Source organism: Apium graveolens, chromosome 4 (genome assembly GCF_009905375.1).
Source record: "Apium graveolens cultivar Ventura chromosome 4, ASM990537v1, whole genome shotgun sequence".
NCBI lineage: Eukaryota > Viridiplantae > Streptophyta > Magnoliopsida > Apiales > Apiaceae > Apium > Apium graveolens.
The window spans coordinates 288,856,174-288,878,596 of record NC_133650.1 but is presented as its reverse complement, the minus strand read 5'-3'; the positions used below and the strand labels follow the sequence as shown (position 1 = coordinate 288,878,596).

General features: G+C 35.1%; 1 protein-coding gene across 1 annotated transcript in view; it reads left to right on the top strand.

The window, feature by feature from the left end:
* The first annotated feature begins 6,808 nt into the window (after positions 1–6,808).
* The window catches only part of LOC141719815 (uncharacterized), a 39,657-nt gene continuing 24,042 nt past the window's right edge, over positions 6,809–22,423 (top strand). The window contains exons 1-2 of the mRNA XM_074522190.1: positions 6,809–6,905; positions 6,998–7,209. Of these exons, the coding sequence (XP_074378291.1) occupies positions 6,809–6,905; positions 6,998–7,209 (309 nt within the window). The remainder of the gene's footprint in view (positions 6,906–6,997; positions 7,210–22,423) is intronic.

Here is a 22,423-nt window from a genome sequence, read left to right as displayed (position 1 = left end):
TTATACGTATTTGCAAATTCCTGAACACTTTGATAATAGATGCAATACTCAATGGATCAAAGTATATGGAACTTAAAATATTTTTTTCTAAGACTGCAAACATGATAATGCTGGTTAATGTTGCTTTATTTATCGAACCAGTATTGTTTGGGATATTACAGTTGTTAGGAGTTAACAATTGTATAATTTATAAAATTGAATGATAATGCCTATTTGATAGGTAATTGGTATTTAATTCATTAAAATCTTATTTTAATATATTTGAATTATGATGTTAGACGATTCCATGTCAAATCAGTTTCAAGATTCAACTTATACTAAAGTAGGATGCAACATAATTATTGGTATATAAAGTACTTGACAAGTATCAGACAATGATATATTGTTAATATTTTGTTGCAGATAATTGTGAGATTTTAAGTTCTAGTGAATTTATATGTTTTGCTATATCCGAAAGATTCACTACAATTTGAAATCAGCAGTATAGTCATTCTTATTAAGATTATTTATCAATAAACAATGTTATTGGTAATAATTTTATAAAGATAGATTATGGAGCTTTTGACGTGAATGAGAATTGCTTAGACTTTACCTTAAGTGATCAATGCTTTTACAAAAACTCATTCATATTGAAAGACAAAATCCTTCTTTCTCTTCTTAATACTGTTATATCATCAGTCTGAGTCTTTTCAATTCATTTATCTTTTTAGGCATAAAAACAGACTTATGCACTCAAACAGTTTTTAAGAGAAAAATCAAACTTATTTCTATGTTAGTGATTGCTTATTTCATTAAAATCTTTTTGAAGTCACTATTGTACATCATTTCTCTCAAAGATTAAATGCATAATTTTCATTCATTATAGATCTTAAGTGCATTTTATCTCTATATTGCCATATGTTCTATGACGCAGGTTCAGCCTCCGATGGCCTTCTTTCATTGATAGTCATGAGGTTGAAAACCCACAACTTCTATCCCATACTGTAAAGATAAACACAGAAGCATAACCAACCAACACTCTATTACCACTAAAATGAAGTATGAATCAGCGTGAGGGAGAAAGTGCCTTAGTGCACCACATAAGGAAGGTTCTGAAGTCAACCCAGTATCTCTATCTCCTACAAAGTTGAGAAATATCAAAACCGAGGCAACTGCTAGCCCCCATACATCTTCTAAAAAAGATGTAATGGCTAAAAAGGCACAAAAACAGTCACTAGATTCATCCTCTCAACAGGGTGCGTCTATTGAAATTCGCCTGTCAGCCAAGGTATCCGATGTAGTGTCACCACCTCAAATATAAACAATTCTTGATGCACAAGGAAATGTTACACACACAAAGGATGAGTTGACGAAAACAAGAGTTTCGACCATTTTACGGTCAGAATCGATTGTTCAAGGTTCTCTAATGGACCAATTGCCTTTACAGGTGTTAGGAGAGGATACTGATCCAATAGCCATATGTCAATAGTTAATGTCTACCTCCCCAGGCTTAAATCCCCTGGATGCATCTGTGGATCGTGGATCTGACATAGGTGCAGATCGACAACTTATTGACAATGATTCTGATATACCTGATGAGTCACAAGGAAATATCTTCAAAGACATTAGAAGAAAAATGTGATCTTTATGCTAAATTATTTGGAACATTGTTTACCTTCCCAGAGTTCAAATCTGGAACCCTCAAAGGAGAACTAACAACTTGTGGATACGAGTCTAACGAGGATGGGGATTTGCAAACTCCCATTGCACCACCTGTGACCTCCTTAAGGATGGCTAAGGTAATTTTCCTTGCAGGTACAGCTGGATTTTGGAGCTATGAGAGGAGTGCTACACTTGTGAAAATAAGTGTAAACATGAGTGAAGAGAAGAGTGAACCACATGTGAGGTACACGAAACAGAATCACACACTCACACTGAGGAAGAAAGAGAAACACCATATTCCATCTTAACTATAGGCTTTATAACTCCTACCATAGGCTCACTCTGAACCGACTCCTCAGAATCTGATGAAGGGGATGGAGGTCCTACCGTCAACCAGAATAACCAGTCTCATCAGAACTATCCTCCTCCATAAGCTCCTCCTGGAATCACATCACAGCTCACCGATATGAAATCTAAAACTTATGCCCAAAGACTATATCCAATAGTCTGAACTGAATTCGATATGAGTTAGACACACACTTATCTCATGTGATCTTCCTATAACTCAAATAAGACAACTCTTAAGTCTATTTCAGTGACCATAACCTGTAGCTCTAATACCAACCTGTTACGCCGCCCAAATCCAGGGTCTAGATTTGGGGGTCACTAACTGCTAAATAACAAAATAATATATGCAGCAGAATTAAAATACTATTTATGACCCCGGAATGCATAAGGATCCAGCACAAGTTATAATATGAAACAGACACTATATCAAACCATTAGTTATAATGACTACTAATCTGATTAGGATAACCTCTACATGAAGTTCCGCTACAAACCAGTTCACTTTTATTATTACACTACAAACTAATTTACAAACTATAACAACTCCCAGATCCTGCCAGCTATTGCTGTGGCACCTGGAACCCAAAGATCCGAGGATGCATAAGAGGCGCCCTCTTTCTAGCATTATGAAACAAGCGAGGCATCTCGAGCCCTCTCTGAAATATCAGCACAATAAAATAAGTATGAGCTATGAAATGCTCAGCAAGCAGTTAAAATATGTGCTCGAAATGATAACAACAGTATTATGTTGATAAAGAAAGAATAACAGATAATAAATGATATCTGAATAATAACTGAAGCTACAATAAGCTTATAAAATAGTAAGAAATAAGTTTTAGATTGGAATTACAACATTCTGGCGGATGCACTATCAAATGCTGATCAACCACTGTGAAAGGGTTGATCATGATTCGTATAATTCATGTCCCAAACACGAGTACTCAAATAAAGGCTACATATCAGCCACGACTGGTATGTACTTAAATAAAAAGGAACACTATGGCCAAGGACAAAATTGTGTTAAATATATTTCAGTTAATACAAAGCCCTAATGCGGGACTGTCCTCCTGGGTCACTTACGCATCATCCAATCAAAATATTTTTCTTTCATAAAGGAATCGAATCAATCGATATCCTATCTTAATTAACTCCCCATTCTCATGATCTGAAGTTATCTCAACAACTAATGGCGAGATAACTAGTACAATTAGTTATTCTCTAAATATCAATATCACGTTTACTACAAAAAAACGGGTATATACGACCGGCATAAAAATGGTCATATTAAGTTAAATACGACCTAAAATGATCGTATTTAACTAAATACGACCGGTTTTTAGACTGGTCGTATTTAATCGAGTCATACTTAGTAACCGGTCGATTTAGTACGCTTAATTTGACCGCTGGTTGTTGAATTTTAAGCTGCCAAGTTCTTACTTAAATTTTCAAATTTTCGTGTGAAATTTGATAATCCCGCCCAAAAAAGTGAAGTTTTCGTAGAAATTCAAAAATCCTTCCAATAAATTAAATTTGACCATTTAACTCATTTATCAAATTCGACCACTTTTGGTTAAGTTTTAATTTCAATTGCTTTTGGTATAAAAACAATTTCGACTGGTTTTGGTCGATTATTATTATTTACCAGCTTCGGACGAATTAACTTACCAAAATCCTAAAAAAAAATTCCTGTTTCGAGGAACCTCTAATGAATAGCCAAATTATTTTCCTTCATACATACACCACGCATCACAAAATAATAAAATAAAATCATACAAACCAAATAATAGAACATAAAACTGATAATTGGCTTAAAGCCATAATACTAATTAGTTAAGTACAGTTAGTTTCATCAGTACTAGAAAGTTTAAACCAGTACAAGCCCTAGAAAGTAGTTTAACAAAAGAGGGAGTGAATAAACCAAAACCCAACTGGTTCATCTGTTCACAAAAGCTAAACAAGATTACCAGGCTAATATACAAGGTCAATATCATCAGATAGTTATGTACCTCAAGGTCTTCATCTTCATAAGTGTCGCTGTTGTCCACAACCTGATCAGCACGCACAGTTTCCTGTAGAAGCATACCAGACTTTTTAATACCTAGAACTTGAACATAATTTCGAGCTTCCTACATATCACAGAATGTTTACACAAATACTAATATACTTAGAACAGAGAGTATGTTAACAAATTTTCTATATCCTACATATCACATAATCTTTGCGCAAATACTAATATCCTACATATCATATGATAGAGATTTTCTATATATATTACACAATGCTACATTAGTTAACAACAACAAAAGTATGTTAATAAGTTTTCCTATATATATGTATATATATTTTCAAAACATAATGTATGTTTTGAAACTAAACATACATAACACAATATATATCTATAGCAGTCTCTTTGAGTGAGGAATGTACTAAACAAAAAAACATAATATAAATAAGATAAAAAGATCTCTTAATTAGAAAAAAAAAAGAATAAAAAGGTCTCTTCCAAAATTTTTTATTTCCACTGAACACATGGAATAGGTAGTTAAAGAAAGAATACACTACCACATAAATGGTCTACAGCAACATTCAAAAAAAATGTGGAAAATTCTAAAAAAAATGTTGCCATAAAGCATAAGGCAACACTTTGGTCAATTTAGAGAGTGTTAGAAATTTGTATGTGGCCTTTGATGTTATACCAACACTTTTTGTGAAACTATGCCAACACCCGAAATTTGTTGCTCTAGACGTATACGGTAACATTATTCTTTCAACAACAACACCAGAAATGGTGTTGGCTTTAATGTTATGGCAACACCCTCTAGTTAATAACAACATAGAGTTGATGTTGCCATAATTCTTATGACAACACTTTATGGCAACACATTTCTCTGTCTATAGCAACACCAGTTGATTACCATTTATTTTCTTTGCCAACACTTATCTTGCTATAACAACATCATTTGATTTATTTTTTCCAACACAATATCAGGCTAAGGCAACATTTTTAGTGCTAAATTTTGAACAGCTTCTTACCTAAATTCAACATACCAATATTAATCAAATTCAACCAAAACAACAAATCGACCATCAATAATCACTCAGAAATACCACCAGATGCAAGTCAATTAAGTTAAATAAAGATGTTTCAAGTCATACAAACACGACATAAAGTTTCATGCCGTCCAACTTGATTCTACTTAAATCATACATAAACATATTTAAAAAGCACCACATATGGTTCTTATATCTCAAAACATTTTTTTATAATTACGATAGACAGGATCAAGGACTGGAATTGGAGGTATAACTGGATTTTGGAGCTATGAGAGGAGTGATACACTTGTGAAAATGAGTGTAAACACGAGTGGAGAGAAGAGTGAAACACATGTGAGGTACACGAAACAGATTACACACTCACAGTGAGGAAGAAAGAGAAACACCATATCCCATTCCCTATCCCTAAACATGGTTCTTGTTACACTACGCCATAGATTGGATACTGCAACCCTTCATGACGGGGTTGCAAAGAAAAGTGTAATAGTAGCCTTCTAAATACATGTCTATCGTCGCAACCCCTCCTTTTTGATGTTGCGATATAGTTACAATGTGTTACCAAAATGACACACACATATATATATATATAAATTAAAGATGATTTTTTTAATTTAACTCATTAATAATTACATAGAAATGAGTTAATAATTGAAATACATATTTTATTTATTTTTTAAAGTTTAATATTAATAAAGTGATTTATAATATATTGATCAATTGAAAGTTCTATAACTTAACAAGTCATTAGTGGAGTAATTTACAACATATATTGTTGAATTTATTTAGTTTTTTATAATTAAGTGTTAAAAATAATATTTATTAAAAGAAAAAAGAATTTAATAATATAAAGTTGAACAAAAAAAGTTGGGCCGGGTGTTTATTTTGAATAAAACTTGGGCCGAGATTTGAACAAAACTAGATCATCTATCTCGCTCCTTCCCTCTTTGTCTCTGTCTCTCACTTCTCTCTCCGTCTCTCTCTCGCTCTCTCTCTATATTTTCCATTTCCGGCCAACCATTCAACCTCGATAAAAAACGTAGCCATCTTTGTGTTCTTTGGCCATAATTTCATCTATTTCAATCCTCAAATCATCTTTTCTAGTCCTAGACTGAAAAATTCATGAACCCTAGTTCTTTAATCACTTGGATTCTAATTTAATCGATGATTTTTGGATCGATTCACATTTTTTTTGTGTTGTAGATGATGTTATATGTATCATATATTAAAAGCCCCTTGAATTGAGCTTATTCCTTGAAACCCTAGATCTTAAAGTTTGATTCAAATCGATTTCTTAACTGTTTGGGTATTATAGTGATAATTTTAGTATTTGTGTTTCAGTTACTTTCCAAGTAAACACGCATAGATTCACATTGATATTCATGTTCTTTGCACCATCTAGATGATCTTATGTGTGACATTTACCCCAAATTGCTTGTAGAGAATTGTGTATGATAATTATGGATTCTCTACATTCAAGTTGGTGGTCTTTGTGCTTATATTGATTCCTTGATCCTATTTATACATGTGTTAATGCATTCTTAAGTATAATTTCTGCATTGATTTCTATTCTATTCACAACACTCCTTGCATTTGTCTATCAAGCTATAAATGTTTACAAGATGCAATTAACCATGGTTTTATAACATTAACTTCATGCCTGACAATAATGAGTTAATCTGTATAGTTTAGGACGTTTAGTGCCCACATATTATGCTTTTTCACTACAAACTACAACATTAAAAACCAGCAACAAGTAGATTATGTTATGCTTTACTATACTATAAAGAACCTTCTAGAGCAAGTGGAGTCCCTCGGTGAAGCAGGCAAGGTTGATGAAGCCGAAGCACTAATGAGAAAGGTGAGTAACATTTTTAATTGTTGAAGTAATGATTATGACTCTTGTGGTGTTGGACAGATAAAGCTTAATCTATGATTGCGTTTGATGCTTCACAAGTGGATTTGCTTAATGCAGAGAAGACAGCCGTGACACTGCAGCCCCAGAATGACAAAGTTTTAATGCTCGCTCGAGAGAAAAAAATGGCCCTCTGTGAAACTTGTGGCTCTTTCCTAGTAGCAAATGATGTAATTGAGAGAACTCAGTCTCATGTCACTAGAAAGCAGCATATCGGTTACAAAATGGTGCGTGATTTCCTACCTGAGTTCAAGGTAATATTATGGCGCCCTCCAAACCCGGGTCAGAAGTTTGAGGTCCACACACACACACCTTAATTATAACCTGCTTATAACAATATTAAAGATAATAATAATATGCAGTGACCCTACTTACTAACTACCATGGATCGTAATAGGTTAAAGTATACACACAAACCACACACACACACTTATATTACAAACGTCCAAATCCCAGCTATTCAAACTTACAACTGAATATTAAACATTATTACAAACTTCATAAACTTAAACTATTCCAAAACCTGTCAGCTAGCTTAACTCGATCAACCTGGACCCCTAGCTCTCGCACTGGATTGGGGATCCTCGCTACCAACAGGTTCCTCCTTAACTGGAAAAGGACATAAACAACATCGCACAAATGAGGTAACTAGCTCAGCAAGTCACATTGACAAGACTGAGAATAATGATCATCAAGTGAAAAGAGTTAAGGTATCAAGTGAACAATGATTAATGATTTAGAATTGGATATTATATTTTTATTTTAAAAACCAAGGTTAGGCTGCTGATCAGTCACGCACTACCCCCGAGCAAGGCACACAGCTCTGCTCTAATTACTGGATCCAAGGCACACATTGGCCTAACTTGACCACCAATCTGGTCTAACCACGAATCTGGTCCACAGTTTTTTAAAATAATCCAATTCTAACATAATAACAGAATAAATAATGTAATGCAGTAAACAAAATCATAAGCAACATTGGATGTCCAATAATGATATGGTTCCAATTTTCACAAATGAAATATGGCTATCAAATGGTGAAAGAAATGGATAACAAAAGAATTGAAGTTTCAAGGTTATAAGGATTTGGTCTTTCAGAGCGTAAGGTACAATGGTTTGAATATGTAAGCAATCTGATTCAGTGTTCGGTATTTAATTTTCATGTATTTGTGGAGTAGTATCGTATATATGTGGTTCGTATTCGGGGATTTAACAATCAATGGTTAAGAAAGAATAAGGTTTACGGCTCAAAGATCAATAGCTGGAATCAAGGTTTAGGGTTCAGTGTTGCAAAACACTTGCACTATAGGACTATCAATCATCTACAATATATCTCGAGAAAGTTCAGAACACTTTCCTGGTACTAGCTTGCTATACTTCACTAACTTCCAATCATAACCGTCTTACTCCTCGACTATTTGCTTTCCTTTCTTAGGCTTTTCCTCTTCTGCTCACATATCATAAGCATCTATCAATACTCAACTCATATGATTCTATTCGGTATACACTTCTATCTACCCTTCGTTTTACCCAAATCTGACTAACGGATTAAAAATTACGCTAAAAACAAGTAAACAGTGAACATATAGACCGACAGTCAAATAAGAAGTCACATATTACATGTAACACATCAAACAATCAATGACATTCCATTTATAAAGAAGTCTCGGGTCATAAACAGGCTTTCGGGTATTTAATATGATTTTTAAAATATTTTTCAGAATTAAAACGGGTCGTTGGGTAAATTTTAAAGCAATAAACAGGGTTTGGTTGGCCAAATCTGGCTTCAAAATAATTTTATAATAATTATCGAGCCTTGAAAACAATTTAAAATAATATTTTAAGGCTCGAAACTATTTTTCGGAATTTTTAAATCATTTATAAATAATTAAATCTAATTAAATAATTAATTAAAATCAATTAATAATTAATTAAATTAATTAATCAATTAATTTTTGAATTAATTGACCAATTAATCAATTAATAATTAACTAAAATTAATTAACTAATTAATTCAGATTTATTTTTTTGAATTATAATATAATTTTTGAATTAAAATAATGATTTTTGGAATTTTCAGTAATTAAAAACAAATTTTTATAATTAAAATAAATAGGAAATATGATTTTTAAATATTTTATAAACAGGAATCCTATTTCTGCAACTTCTGGAAACTACAGGGACTAAACTTCATCTTCTTCAATAATTCAGGGACTAAACTGCAATTTTGCAGTTTAGTCGCCGGAAAATTACGGGGATCGCCGGAGAATATGTTCCCGGCATCCTCATACCACCATCTCCTCCAGATATGATCTACAGCTCACAAGGAACACAACCCAACAATCAATTCATCCTAATAACCCCAGACCTGGCCGGAAAATGGCCAAGAAACTCACCGGTTTCCGGTGACTCAACGAAAACTTCAAATGAAAGCTCTCTTCAAACCAGGGATCGTCTGTTAACATACTATATACCAATCGATTGCAAATTTCAAGGGGAACAAAACCCACCCATCTAGAACATCTAATAACCCCTGGAATAAAAAGCCCTAAATTTCAATTAAGAACATTTATACAAGTTATAAACCCTAATTTCAAAATTCAAAAATCAAACTCAATTTTGAACATGTTATTGAACTCCAAATCAGTCATATGACATATCAAAATCATCAAGACAACAAGCTCTACAACATGCAAGCATCAAATCATTCAAACAATCATCCGTACAAAAATTCATATTTTAATCAAAATAATTCGAAATTAATAAAAATTATAGAAAATAACCCTTTGATTCTGCAGTGATATGAAGCACAGATTCTGATAGTTCTCCTTAAACCCTTCGATTTGGTTACTCGAGCTTTCCAAACAAAGATCAATAACACCTTCGATTTGCAGTTTGATTCTTGAAAGGTTATATGAATATAAGTATTTTCTCTGTAAAATTATATAATTACTGTTTGCAAATAATTTTCGGTATGAAATAAAATACGGTAAAGGCTATTTATAATTACGAAAAATTAGTATCCCGTTAGATCATTCCAAATATAAAATAGTACGTTTATTTATAAAAACGGATCCAAACGATATCAGTTTTCGGTATAATTATCCAAATCAGTACAATTTGTACTGCGGTCTTGGTCTCAGCGCCTGGTTACACGTATTACGAGGTGATAATTATAATAGCTTAATAAAAAGATCTCGTTTATCGAAAATACGAGTTTTATTGATTTACCCAAACGAATAATGTATCGAAAATATTACGCCGGGACCCGCACAGGACAAACCGTACGCCGGATCGAAAAAGTCGAAACATGGAAAATGCTCGGAATATTGCAATTAGGTTAGGAAGGAGTTCTGGGAAGAGTTTCGGGTTATAAAAATGTAAAAAGAGTGAAGTCGGCTGGTTCCCGATTAAATTAAATAGTTTATAAATACTCGGAAAAAGAAATTATAAAATTAATAAATTTCCTATAAAATCATAAATCAACATAAAAATAAATAGGAAGATATGAAAATTATCTATATTTTATTTTGGACATATAAAAATTAAAATACTCAATTTATATTATTTTTAAACATCCAAACACATATACCACTTAACAAATACTTCACAGAATAAATAGGAAACATGCATAATATTTATTTATTTGCAAAATAATTACACGATATATCCCAGATATTACATCCTTCCCCCCTTAAAAGGATTATGTCCTCTGAATCTCCTAAGAAAACAAATGAGGGTATTTTTCTCTCATATCACTTTCTAACTCCCAGGTTGAATTTTCAACCTTTGGGTTTCTCCACAGTACTCTTACTAATTTTACCATTTTATTTATTAACACTTTCTCTCTTTCTTCTAAAATCTCTATCGGACTCTCTACATATGATAAATCTGTTTGAAGTTCTACTGGATCATATTCGATTATATGCCTGGAGTCTGGATTATACTTCTTAAGCATCGATATGTGAAAAATATTGTGAATGTGCTCCATGTGCGGAGGTAACGCCAACTCGTAAGCTACTTTGCCAACACGCTTTAGAATCTCAAAAGGTCCGACATATCTAGGGCTTAGTTTTCCTTTCTTCCCAAATTTTGTCAATCCTTTCCACGACGATACTTTCAGTAATACCAGATTTCCTTCTTCGAATTCTATATCTTTCCTTGATTGATCTGCATACTTTCTTTGACGGTCTTGTGCTGCTATCAATCTCTTCTGGATAACTTCAACAACTTCCTTCGTTTGTTGCACTAATTCAGGTCCAAGTATTTTGCGTTCTCCTACTTCCTCCCAATATACGGGAGATCGACATTTGCATCCATAAAGAGCTTTTTAGGGTGGCATCCTAATACTGGCATGATAACTGTTGTTGTAAGCAAATTCTACCAAGGGTAAATGCTCGTCCCAACTTCCTTTGAAATCAATAGCACAAGCACGTAACATGTCTTCGATTGTCTGGATTGTTCTTTCACTATGGTCGTCCGTCTGTAGATGGTAAGTCGTACTCATATTCAGTCTCATTCCCAAACATTCTTGAAAACTTTTCCAAAACCTCGAATTAAATCTCGGATCTCGATCGGATACGATAGACACAGGAACTCCATGACGAACTATGATTTCTTTCAGGTACATATGGACTAATTTGTATAATGAAAATCTTTCATTTATAGGCAGAAAATGAGCTGGGTAAGTCTGTCCACTATAACCCAAATGGCATCATGATTAGCTTTTGTCCTTGGTAATCCAACTATGAAATCCATGGCAATATGCTCTCACTTCCACTCTGGAATCTCTAATGGCTGCAATAATCCACTTGGTCTATGATGCTCTGCTTTAACTCTTTGACATATATAACATCTGCTAACCCATTATGAAATTTCCCTCTTCATATCGGGCCACCAATAATTTTCCTTTAAATCTCTGTACATCTTGGTACTCCCCGGATGGATTGAATACCTTGAATTATGAGCTTCCTGTAAAATTTCATTTTTCAACTCCGTCACTGGTGAAATCCAAATTCTAGAAGAAAACCTAAGAATACCTTGATCGTTCTTTTGCGTGCACAATTCCTCACCTACCAAACGATTAATGTCCTGATCCATTATCTCTACTTGATACTTCCTTATCTTTTCTAACAACTCCGGCTGGAAAGTCATACTATACGTTTTTGCTTCATCAGGCTTGCATACTCTGATTTCCAATTCCAATTTCTGAAATTCCTTGTATATCTCTTCGGGTACTGATAACACATTCAACTTTTCTTTCAGACTTAACGCGTCCGCTACAACATTTGCTTTACCGGGATGATAGTTAATCGTTCAATCATAATCCTTAATCAACTCTAACCATCTTCTTTGTCTCGTATTAAGCTCCTTCTATGTGAATATGTACTTCAAGCTTTTGTGATCCGTATAAATCTCGCATTTCTCTCCATATAGACAATGTCTCCAAATATTCAAAGCGAATAATATGGCTGCTAGCTCCAAATCATGAGTAGGATACTTCTGTTTGTGTGGTTTCAATTGCCTTGACGCATACGCAATAACCTTATCGTGCTGCATCAGAACACATCTGAGTCCTTTATGAGAAGCATTGCTATAGATTACGAAATTCCCTTGATCATCTGGAAGTGACAAAACAGGTGCCGTGATTAATCTTCGCTTCAATTCCTGAAAACTTTCTTCACATTTATCATTCCATATAAACTTTTCATTCTTCCGTGTAAGCTTCGTCAATGGTGTTGCAATCCTTGAGAAATTTTGAACAAATCAGCGATAATATCCCGCTAATCCCAAGAAAGTTCTCACCTCTGTTGGTATTCTCGGTCTTTCCTAAGTTGTAATTGCTTCAATCTTCACTGGGTCCACTTTGATCCCTTCGTTACTGACTATGTGTCTTAAAAACTGGACTTCCTGTAACCAAAACTCACACTTCGAGAATTTAGCATATAACTTTTTCTTCCTTAAAATCTCCAAAGATGTCCTCAAATGTTCTGCATGATCCTCTTCTGTCTTTGAATAAATCAAAATATCATCTATAAACACAATAACAAACTTGTCCAAGTATTCCTTGAAAAATCTGTTCATCAGGTCCATGAATGATGCCGGGGCATTGGTTAATCCAAAAAACATCACTAAAAATTCATATTGTCCATACCTTGTCCTGAAAGTTGTCTTTGGTATATCCTCTTGCTTAATCTTTAGTTGGTGATATCCCAATCTCAAATCGATCTTGGAGAAGTACTTGGCTCCTTTCAAATGGTCAAACAAATCATCAATTCTGGGTAACGGATACTTGTTTCTAATTGTAAGCTTATTGAGCTCCCGATAATCGATGCACAGTCTCATGCTTCCATCCTTCTTTTTGACAAATAGCACTGATGCACCCCACGGGGATACACTGGGTCTGATTACTCATTTCTCTAACAACTCTTGCAAGTGCTTTGCTAGTTCCTTCATCTCAACGGGTGCCATTCTGTACGGGGCCTTAGATATTGGTTCCGTTCCAGGTGCTAGGTCGATCGCAAACTCAATTTCTCTGTCTGGAGGAAGTCCTGGTAACTCATCGGAAAATACGTCTGGAAATTCATTAACTACTGGAATATCTTCAAGTTTTGCTGGGTCCTGACTTCTATCAATCACATAAGCAACGAAATGCTCGCATCCTTTCCGTAGTAACTTTTTAGCTTAGATCATCGTTAAAAACTTCTTTGCTTGTTTCTGGCCCTTAAACGTTACTATCCTCTCGTCTGGCATCTTTACCATTACCTTCTTATTTTGACAATCTATCTGGGCATCGTGCTTAGATAACCAATCTATTCCTAAGATAACGTCAAACTCTCCTAGCTTAATTGGTATCAAATCTACACAAAACTTATTACCAGAAATCTCAATCTCATAATTCCCACTAACTTGATTAACGCACATTTTTAATTTTCTAATTCCAAAGTCATTATTTCATTTAAATACTGAAATGGACAATTTAACTTACTAACAAAATCTTAAGAAATAAACGATCGAGTTGCTCCCGAATCTATTAACACTTTAGCACATAAAGAATTCACATTAAGCATACCTGCCACGACATCAGTATCCTGGATAGCGTCCTTCACAGACATATCAAAAACTCTAGCACTTGGAGTCCCATTCACGGCTGGAGTAGATCCCATAATTCTTAATGCATTACTGATTGGGGCTGGTGTCTTGCAATCCCTGGCTATATGTCCTGACTTTCCACATTTAAAGCATGTAAGTCCAATAGCTGGAACCTTAACCGTTGGATTTCGAGTAGGCTGATCCTTGTTTACTGGTTCTCTCGCTGGCTGATTGCGACACTCCCTCGAATAGTGCCCTTTCTGATTACACTTGAAATAAACCACGTTCAACTTATTACAAACTCCTCCGTGCTTCTTCCCACATACCTGACAATCTGGAAAAGTTAGCCTCAACTGATTCGGCTGATTTGCATTGACTGGACGGTTACCATGACCTCCGTCGCCTGTATTTTGCTTTTTGAAATTAAAATTTCTCCCTGGCTGAAACTTGCCCTTCTTAAAATTTGGAAACTTCCCTGGTTGTGACTGTCCTTCATTTCCTTCAAACTTCCTCTTCTTACTTTCCTTTTCGTTCTATGACATCTCACTCTCAGTTTCTACAATCATGGCCTTTTGGACAACTCCTGCATAGGTATCCAATTCAAATATAGCTACCTTCCCTCTAATCCATGGCTTCAGACCTTGCTGGAATCTCTTGGCCTTCTTCCTGTCAGTATCTACATATGATGGCACATACCTTGACAATTCTTCAAACTTACTTTCATAATCAGCTACCGACATATTTCCTTGCTTTAGTTCTAAAAACTTCAGCTCCATCTGATCCTGAACAAACTGAGGAAAATAATTTTCTAAAAACAATTCTTTGAACCTCTCCCATGTAATAACATCTGTACCTTCCAATGTCTTCACAGTCTCCCACAATAGGTGGCCTCATTCTTCAAATAATAACTTGCAAACTCCACCTTCTGTTCTTCCTTTACTTTAACTAAAGCAAACGACTTCTCTATTTCCTTTAACCAAACATTCACTTCAATCGGATCTAAGGAACCCTTGAATTCTGGTGGGTTTACCACCTGAAAAATTTTGAAAGTTACCTGGGGATTGGTTTGTCTTTGTTGCTGTTGAGTCAGGTGAACTATTTGTTGAGCCAAGATCTGAAGAATCTGGGCTATCGCTGGGTCTATGGGTCCTGAGTTTGCATTATGGTTGGTATCATCTTGGTTGTTATTATTGTTGTTGTTGGTTTCTTCATTCTGGGTGTTGGTGCGAGTATTTCTTCTGGGAGGAATTTTCCGTAAAGAATCAAACAACTTATTTAGCCCTTAAATCAAATCCTTTTCATAAAAGAAAAGTTTTGTAAAACAACAATATCTCTTTTTGAAAATAGTTGTAACAATTGAACTAAGTAAATGCATGCTTCTTTACATAATATAAACAGTTAAGGGGACAAGGTATATGGTATCACAGGGGTATAACTGGTGCAATAAATAAAGTAAAGTAAAACAGGTGCAGTATTGTAAATGACAATGCCGGAAAGGAAAAGGTACTGATATATATAGATAAAAAATTTTAGGTAGTACAAGCGTTAAAATGCTTCGGAAGTAAAAGCAAAAGGGTACAACAAACCTACTCACTAGTCAGCCGATCTAGTCTAAAAATACAACCCAAAAGTCTACTGATATATACTACACACTACTGTATATACTAAATAACCACAATAACACTGATCAACATCTCCATTTCTGTGCCTCTGGCTCATGGCAAGTCTGGACCTCCAATCTCCTCAAGCTCCTCCAGAACCCACTTAGTCCACTTCACAAGAAAATCAGGGGTGAAATCCTCATGAGTAGCCTCAACAATCCTCACAGCAACTGCTCTCTGAAATACCTGGAGTCTCTCTCTGAGTCGCCTATCACCACTGCCAACCACTTTGGTACGCATAATATGTAATAACTCCTGAATCTGACCCCGTAGGAATCGCTGCTCCATAAGGCAGGCCTCGAACTGATGATATGGGACATGATAGGAAGAGAACTGAAAAGGTACACCTGTAACTGAGTGACCAGTAAGACCTGAATCAGCAGGTGGGGGTCCTCTGATAGGTGGCCTCATGCCTGGGGGTGGAATAGCCTGCAGTGGTACGGGCTGCAACACAGGTGGAGGTAAAATAGCCAACACTGGTAGGACAATAAGACGTGGATCTGAAGATGGTCCTCCAACTGAGGGCTCTGAGTGATCAGCTGGTACGGGGATGAAAGAGTCGGCCATCGCTGCTATCTGAAATTATATCGCAATATAAGAATCTCGAACCACAACACGAATTATACTAATACCTGTTATACCGTCACACTCAATTTCTCGACGTTCTATTATTTTTTTTCTACTTCTTACTTCTAATCCTAACCCTCTACCCATTCCCGTCAACCTAGGCTTGTGTTAGTGACTTTTAAATTGTAGCTCTAATACCAAACCTGTGGCGCCCTCTAAACCCGTGTCAGAAGTTTGGGGTCCACACACACATACACACCTTAATTATTACCTGCTTATAACAATATTAAAGATAATAATAATATGAAGTGACCCTACTTACCAACTACCACGGATCGCAACAGGTTAAAGTATGCACACAAGCCACACACACACACTTATATTACAAACGCCCAAATCTCAGCTATTCAAACTTACAACTGAATATTAAACATTATTACAAACTTCATAAACTTAAACTATTCCAAAACCTGTCAGCTAGCTTAACTCGATCAACCTGGACCCCTAGCTCTCGCACTGGATTGGGGATCCTCGCTACCAACAGGTTCCTCCTTAACTGGAAAAGAACATAAACAACATCGTACAAATAAGCTAACTAGCTCAGCAAGTCACATTGACAAGACTGAGAATAATGATCATCAAGTGAAAAGAGTTAAGGTATCAAGTGAACAATGATTAATGATTTAGAATTGGATATTATATTTATATTTTAAACACCATGGTTAGGCTGCTGATCAGTCACGCACTAACCCCGAGCAAGGCACACAGCTCTGCTCTAATTACTGGATCCAAGGCACACATTGGCCTAACTTGACCACCAATCTGGTCTGACCACGAATCTGGTCCACAATTTAATAAAACAATCCAATTCTAACATAATAACAGAATAAATAATATAAAGCAGTAAATAAAATCATAAGCAACATTGGATGTCCAATAATGAGATGGTTCCAATTTTCACAAATAAAATAAGGCTATCAAATGGTGAAAGAAATGGATAACAAAAGAATCAAAGTTTCAAGATTATAAGGATTTGGTCTTTCAGAGCGTAAGGTACAATCGTTTGAATATCTAAGCAATCTGATTCAGTGTTCGGTATTTAATTTGCATGTATTTGTGGAGTAGTATCGTATATTTGTGGTTCGTATTCAGGGATTTAACAATCAATGGTTCAGAAAGAATAAGGTTTACGACTCAAAGATCAATAGCAGGAATCAAAGTTTAGGGTTCAGTGCTGCAAAGCACTTGCAATATAGGACTATTAATCATCTACATTATATCTCGAGAAAGTTCAGAACACTTGCCTGGTACTAGCTTGCTATACTTCACTAACTTCCAATCACAATCGTCTTACTCCTCGACTATTTGCTTTCATTTCCTAAGCTTTGCCTCTTCTGCTCACATATCATAAGCATCTATCAATACTCAACTCATACCATTCTATTCGATATACACTTCTATCTACCATTCGTTTTACCCAAATCCGACTAACGGATTGAAAGTTATGCTAAAAACAAGTAAACACTGAACATATAGACCGACAGTCAAATAACAAGTCACATATAACACGTAACACGTCAAACAATCAATGGCATTCCATTTATAAAGAAGACTCGGGTCATAAACAGGCTTTCGGGTATTTAATATAATTTTTAAAATATTTTCCGGAATTAAAACGGGTCGTTGGGTAAATTTTAAAGCAATAAACAGGGTTCGGTTGGCCAAATCTGGCTTCAAAATAATTTTATAATAATTATCGAGCCTTGAAAACAATTTAAAATAATATTTTAAGGCTCGAAACTATTTTTCGGAATTAAATCTAATTAAATAATTAAATAAAATCAATTATAATTAATTAAATCAATTAATCAATTAATTTTTGAATTAATTGACCAATTAATCAATTAATTATTAACTAAAATTAATTAACTAATTAATTCAGATTTATTTTTTTGAATTAAAAATTAATTTTTGGAATTAAAATAATAATTTTTGGAATTTTCAGTAATTAAAAACGAATTTTTATAATTAAAGTAAATAGGAAATATGATTTTTAAATATTTTATAAACAGGAATCCTTTTTCTGCAACTTCTGGAAACTATAGGGACTAAATTTCATCTTCTTCAATAATTCAGGGACTAAACTACAATTTTACAGTTCAGTTGCCGGAAAATTACGGGGATCGTCGGAGAATACGTTCCCGGCATCCTCATACCACCATCTCCTCCAGATATGATCTACAGCTCACAAGGAATACAACCCAACAATCAATTCATCCTAATAACCCCAGACCTGGCCGGAAAATGGCCAAGAAACTCGCCGATTTCCGGTGACTCGACGAAAACTTCAAATGACAACTCCCTTCAAACCAGGGATCGTCTGTTAACATATTATATACCAATCGATTGCAAATTTCAAGGGGAACAAAACCCACTGTTAGATATATTTGATAATGTCATGGCTAATATGTTTTATGTTTAGATTTCAGATCTTATTTGAACAGAACAAATCAGTACTTAACTGATCAGTACTTATACTGGAAGTCAGAACTTAAGGTACTGGAAGTCAGAACTTAAGGGATATCAGTACTTATGTTATCAGGAGATAGATATCAGAACTTAAGTGCTGAAGGACGATCAGATAAGGACAGTAGCTGATTAAAGTTAAGAAGATCAAGATAAACATAAGAAGAGATATGCATGAAGAAGGAATTCCGTGAAGAATGGAATACTTGGAATAGAAGATATCTGATTGATATATTTTAGGAAGCAGAATTATATTCCATATCAATTAGCGAATATCTTGTAACTGTGTAGTATATAAACACAGAAATAGAGTTTACACTAGAGGTGTTATCATTATCGAGAATATTATTTATTATAACTCTAGAAGCTCTCGTGATATTTTGTTCATCACTGAGAGATAACAGTTCCAGATTGTAACAGAGTTTATTGTTTAAATAAAGTTTGTTTTCTGTTACATAAGTTCTTGAAGTTTGATTTGATGGTAATAAACATTGTATTCACCCCCTCTACAGTGAAAGTGTGACCTAACAAGTGGTATCAGAGCTATCTGTTAACACACATACAGTTAAAGATCCAAACACAATCATGTCTGACACAGAAACTCCAACTAAGCCTACCAAAACTAAGGAATCATCAAAGATATCAACTCAGAGTCGATATGAGACTATCAGAGTTCCCATATTGAGACCATTTGAATATCCCATATGGAAGGTAAGGATGACCATGTTTCTGGAAGCAACAGATCCAGAATACCTTGATAGAATCAGGGAAGGGCCTCACAAACCTACCAAGCTCGCTGTTGTAGTTGCAGGTGAAGCAGCAATGACCGTACCAAAGGAAAAGACTGATTACACTGCTGAAGATATAGCATCTATTGCTAAGGATGCCAAGGTACGTCACTTATTGCATAGTGCCATTGATAATGTAATGTCAAACAGGGTAATCAACTGCAAGACTGCTAAGGAGATATGGGATGCACTGGAGACAAGGTGTCAAGGAACTGAAACAGTTAAGAAGAACAGGAAGACAATACTCACTCAAGAGTATGAACACTTTGACTCTAGGACTAATGAGTCATTGACTGATGTATATGATAGATTTGTCAAACTCTTGAATGACTTGTCATTAGTAAATAAGGAGTATGATCTTGAAGATACAAACCTCAAATTCCTGTTAGCTCTTCCTGAATGTTGGGATTTGAAGGCAACAACAATAAGAGACAACTATAATCTTGATGAAACAACTCTTGATGAAATCTATGGAATGCTCAAGACCCATGAACTTGAGATGGAACAAAGAAGCAAGAGAAAAGGAGGAAAGTCAAGGACAGTTGCTCTCAAGGTTGAAGAGGAATCCCCCAAACCACCTTCCTCAAAGAAAGATAAGGGTAAAGCTCTTATCATAAAATCTGATACTGAGTCATCAAGTTCTGAGAGTGATGATGACTCAGATTCTGAAAGCTTGCCTGAAACTGATGCTGATGAGGAGATGATGAAGCTGTGTGCTCTTATGGTGAAAGGAATCACAAAGATTGCATACAGGAAGTTCAGGAAGGGAAAGATGTTTTCCAGGAAAGGCATAAGTTCTGATAAGAAGAATTTCAGAAGATCTGAAGGAAAAGGAGGAAAGTCTGACAGAGGAGATTACACTAATGTTAAATGTTATAATTGTGGTGAGAAAGGCCACATATCTCCTGATTGTAAGAAGACCAAGAATGACAAAGGCAAAGCTCTTGTCACAAAGCAGAAAAGCTGGACAGACACCTCAGACTCTGAAAGTGAGGAGAACTATGCATTGATGGCAAATGCTGATAAATCAAGTTCTGAGAGCAGTTCTGAAGCTGCTGAAACAAAGGTACCTCAGACTACTTATGCTTTTCATACTGATGATATTGATGAGTTGAGAAGATATCTTAAAACCATGTTTGTTAGTTATAGAGATCAAACTTTAACATGTGAAAGATTAACTTCTGAAAATCTTGCTTTTAAGAAAAGAAATGATTTCTTAGAAAAAGAGTTAGTCATGTTTCATCAAACTCAGCAGGATAGAGATAATGCTTTTTATATTAGGGATGAAGTGCTAAAAATGAATGAATCTCTAAAAACTGAGTTAGAAAAGGAGAGAGAGATTATCAGAACTTGGACTAACTCTGGCAAAACAACTCAAAATTTGCTAAGCAGTGGAAACTGGAAAGAGGGTTTAGGCTATGGAGTAAATGAAAAAGGAACTGTAGAAATTAAGCCTGTTGATAAGCAAAAGCCGAAGTTAAAACCTGTTAAGTTTGTAACTGAAAAATCCGAAAATGAGAAATCAGAAGTTAAAAAGGAATTAGCTTCTGACAAACTAAAACAGGAAAAGACAGCTGAAGTTAACATAGGCTTAATGACGAAGAAGCAGCTTAAGCATAAGCTGAAAGATGTTAAGGATGCAAACAAGGTAAAATCACCTAGGAAAAACAGGAATGGAAAGGAAGGTGTGAATAAAAGGAATAACTATAAATCTGTTCCTGATGCTCCTAGGAAAGCATGTCATAACTGTGGAAGTTCTAACCATCTGGCTTCTTTTTGCAGGAAGAATAAGAATATTAACTCCTTATCTACAAAGTCAGGAGTTAAGAGTCAGTCTGTTAGATACAAACCACAAAATCCTTGTTTTCATTGTGGTAGTTTATGGCATTCCATTTATACTTGTAAGGAATATCATAGTTTGTACTATGATTATTATCAAATAAAACCTTCTTTAAAGAAAGTTTCTGTTGTTCCTTCTAGTATAAGGTCTGATGAGAAAACTGTTAACATAAAATCTGATGTTAAATCCGCTGCAAATGTTAACAAACCTAAAAAGGCCAAAGGATCCAAGCAAGTCTGGGTCCTTAAAACTAATAATTAGTGGTCTTTTTGATTGCAGGGCAACAGGAAAAATATTCTAGTTCTGGACAGTGGATGTTCAGGACATATGACTGGAAATAAGGCCCTGCTATCAGACTTTGTGGAGAAAGCTGGCCCAAGTGTTTCTTATGGAGATGGCAACATTGGAAAAACCTTGGGATATGGCAATATCAATCTTGGGAATGTCATTATTAAAGATGTAGCTTTGGTCTCAGGACTTAAACACAACTTACTGAGTATAAGTCAAATCTGTGACAGAGGTTATCATGTTGATTTCTTTGCAGAACATTGTGAAATAGTTAGTAAATCTAAAGGAAAAATTGTTCTGAAGGGATTCAGGCGTGGTAACATTTATGAAGCTAAGCTTTCAACAAGTTCTGATGGTTCTGCAATCTGTTTAGTGAGTAGAGCCTCAACTGAAGAAAGCTGGAATTGGCACAAGAAACTCTCTCATTTAAACTTCAACAAGATAAATGAACTGATCAAGAAAGATCTTGTGAGAGGACTGCCAAAATCAGTGTTTGTTCCTGATGGTCTTTGTGACTCATGTCAGAAGGCTAAACAAAGAAAATCTTCGTTCAAGAGCAAGACTGAATCATCAATTCTTGAGCCTTACTATCTACTTCATGTTGATCTATTTGGTCCAGTGAATGTCATGTCTATTGCAAAGAAGAAATATGCGTTGGTCATAGTAGATGAGTTCACCAGATACACATGGGTGTATTTCTTGCACA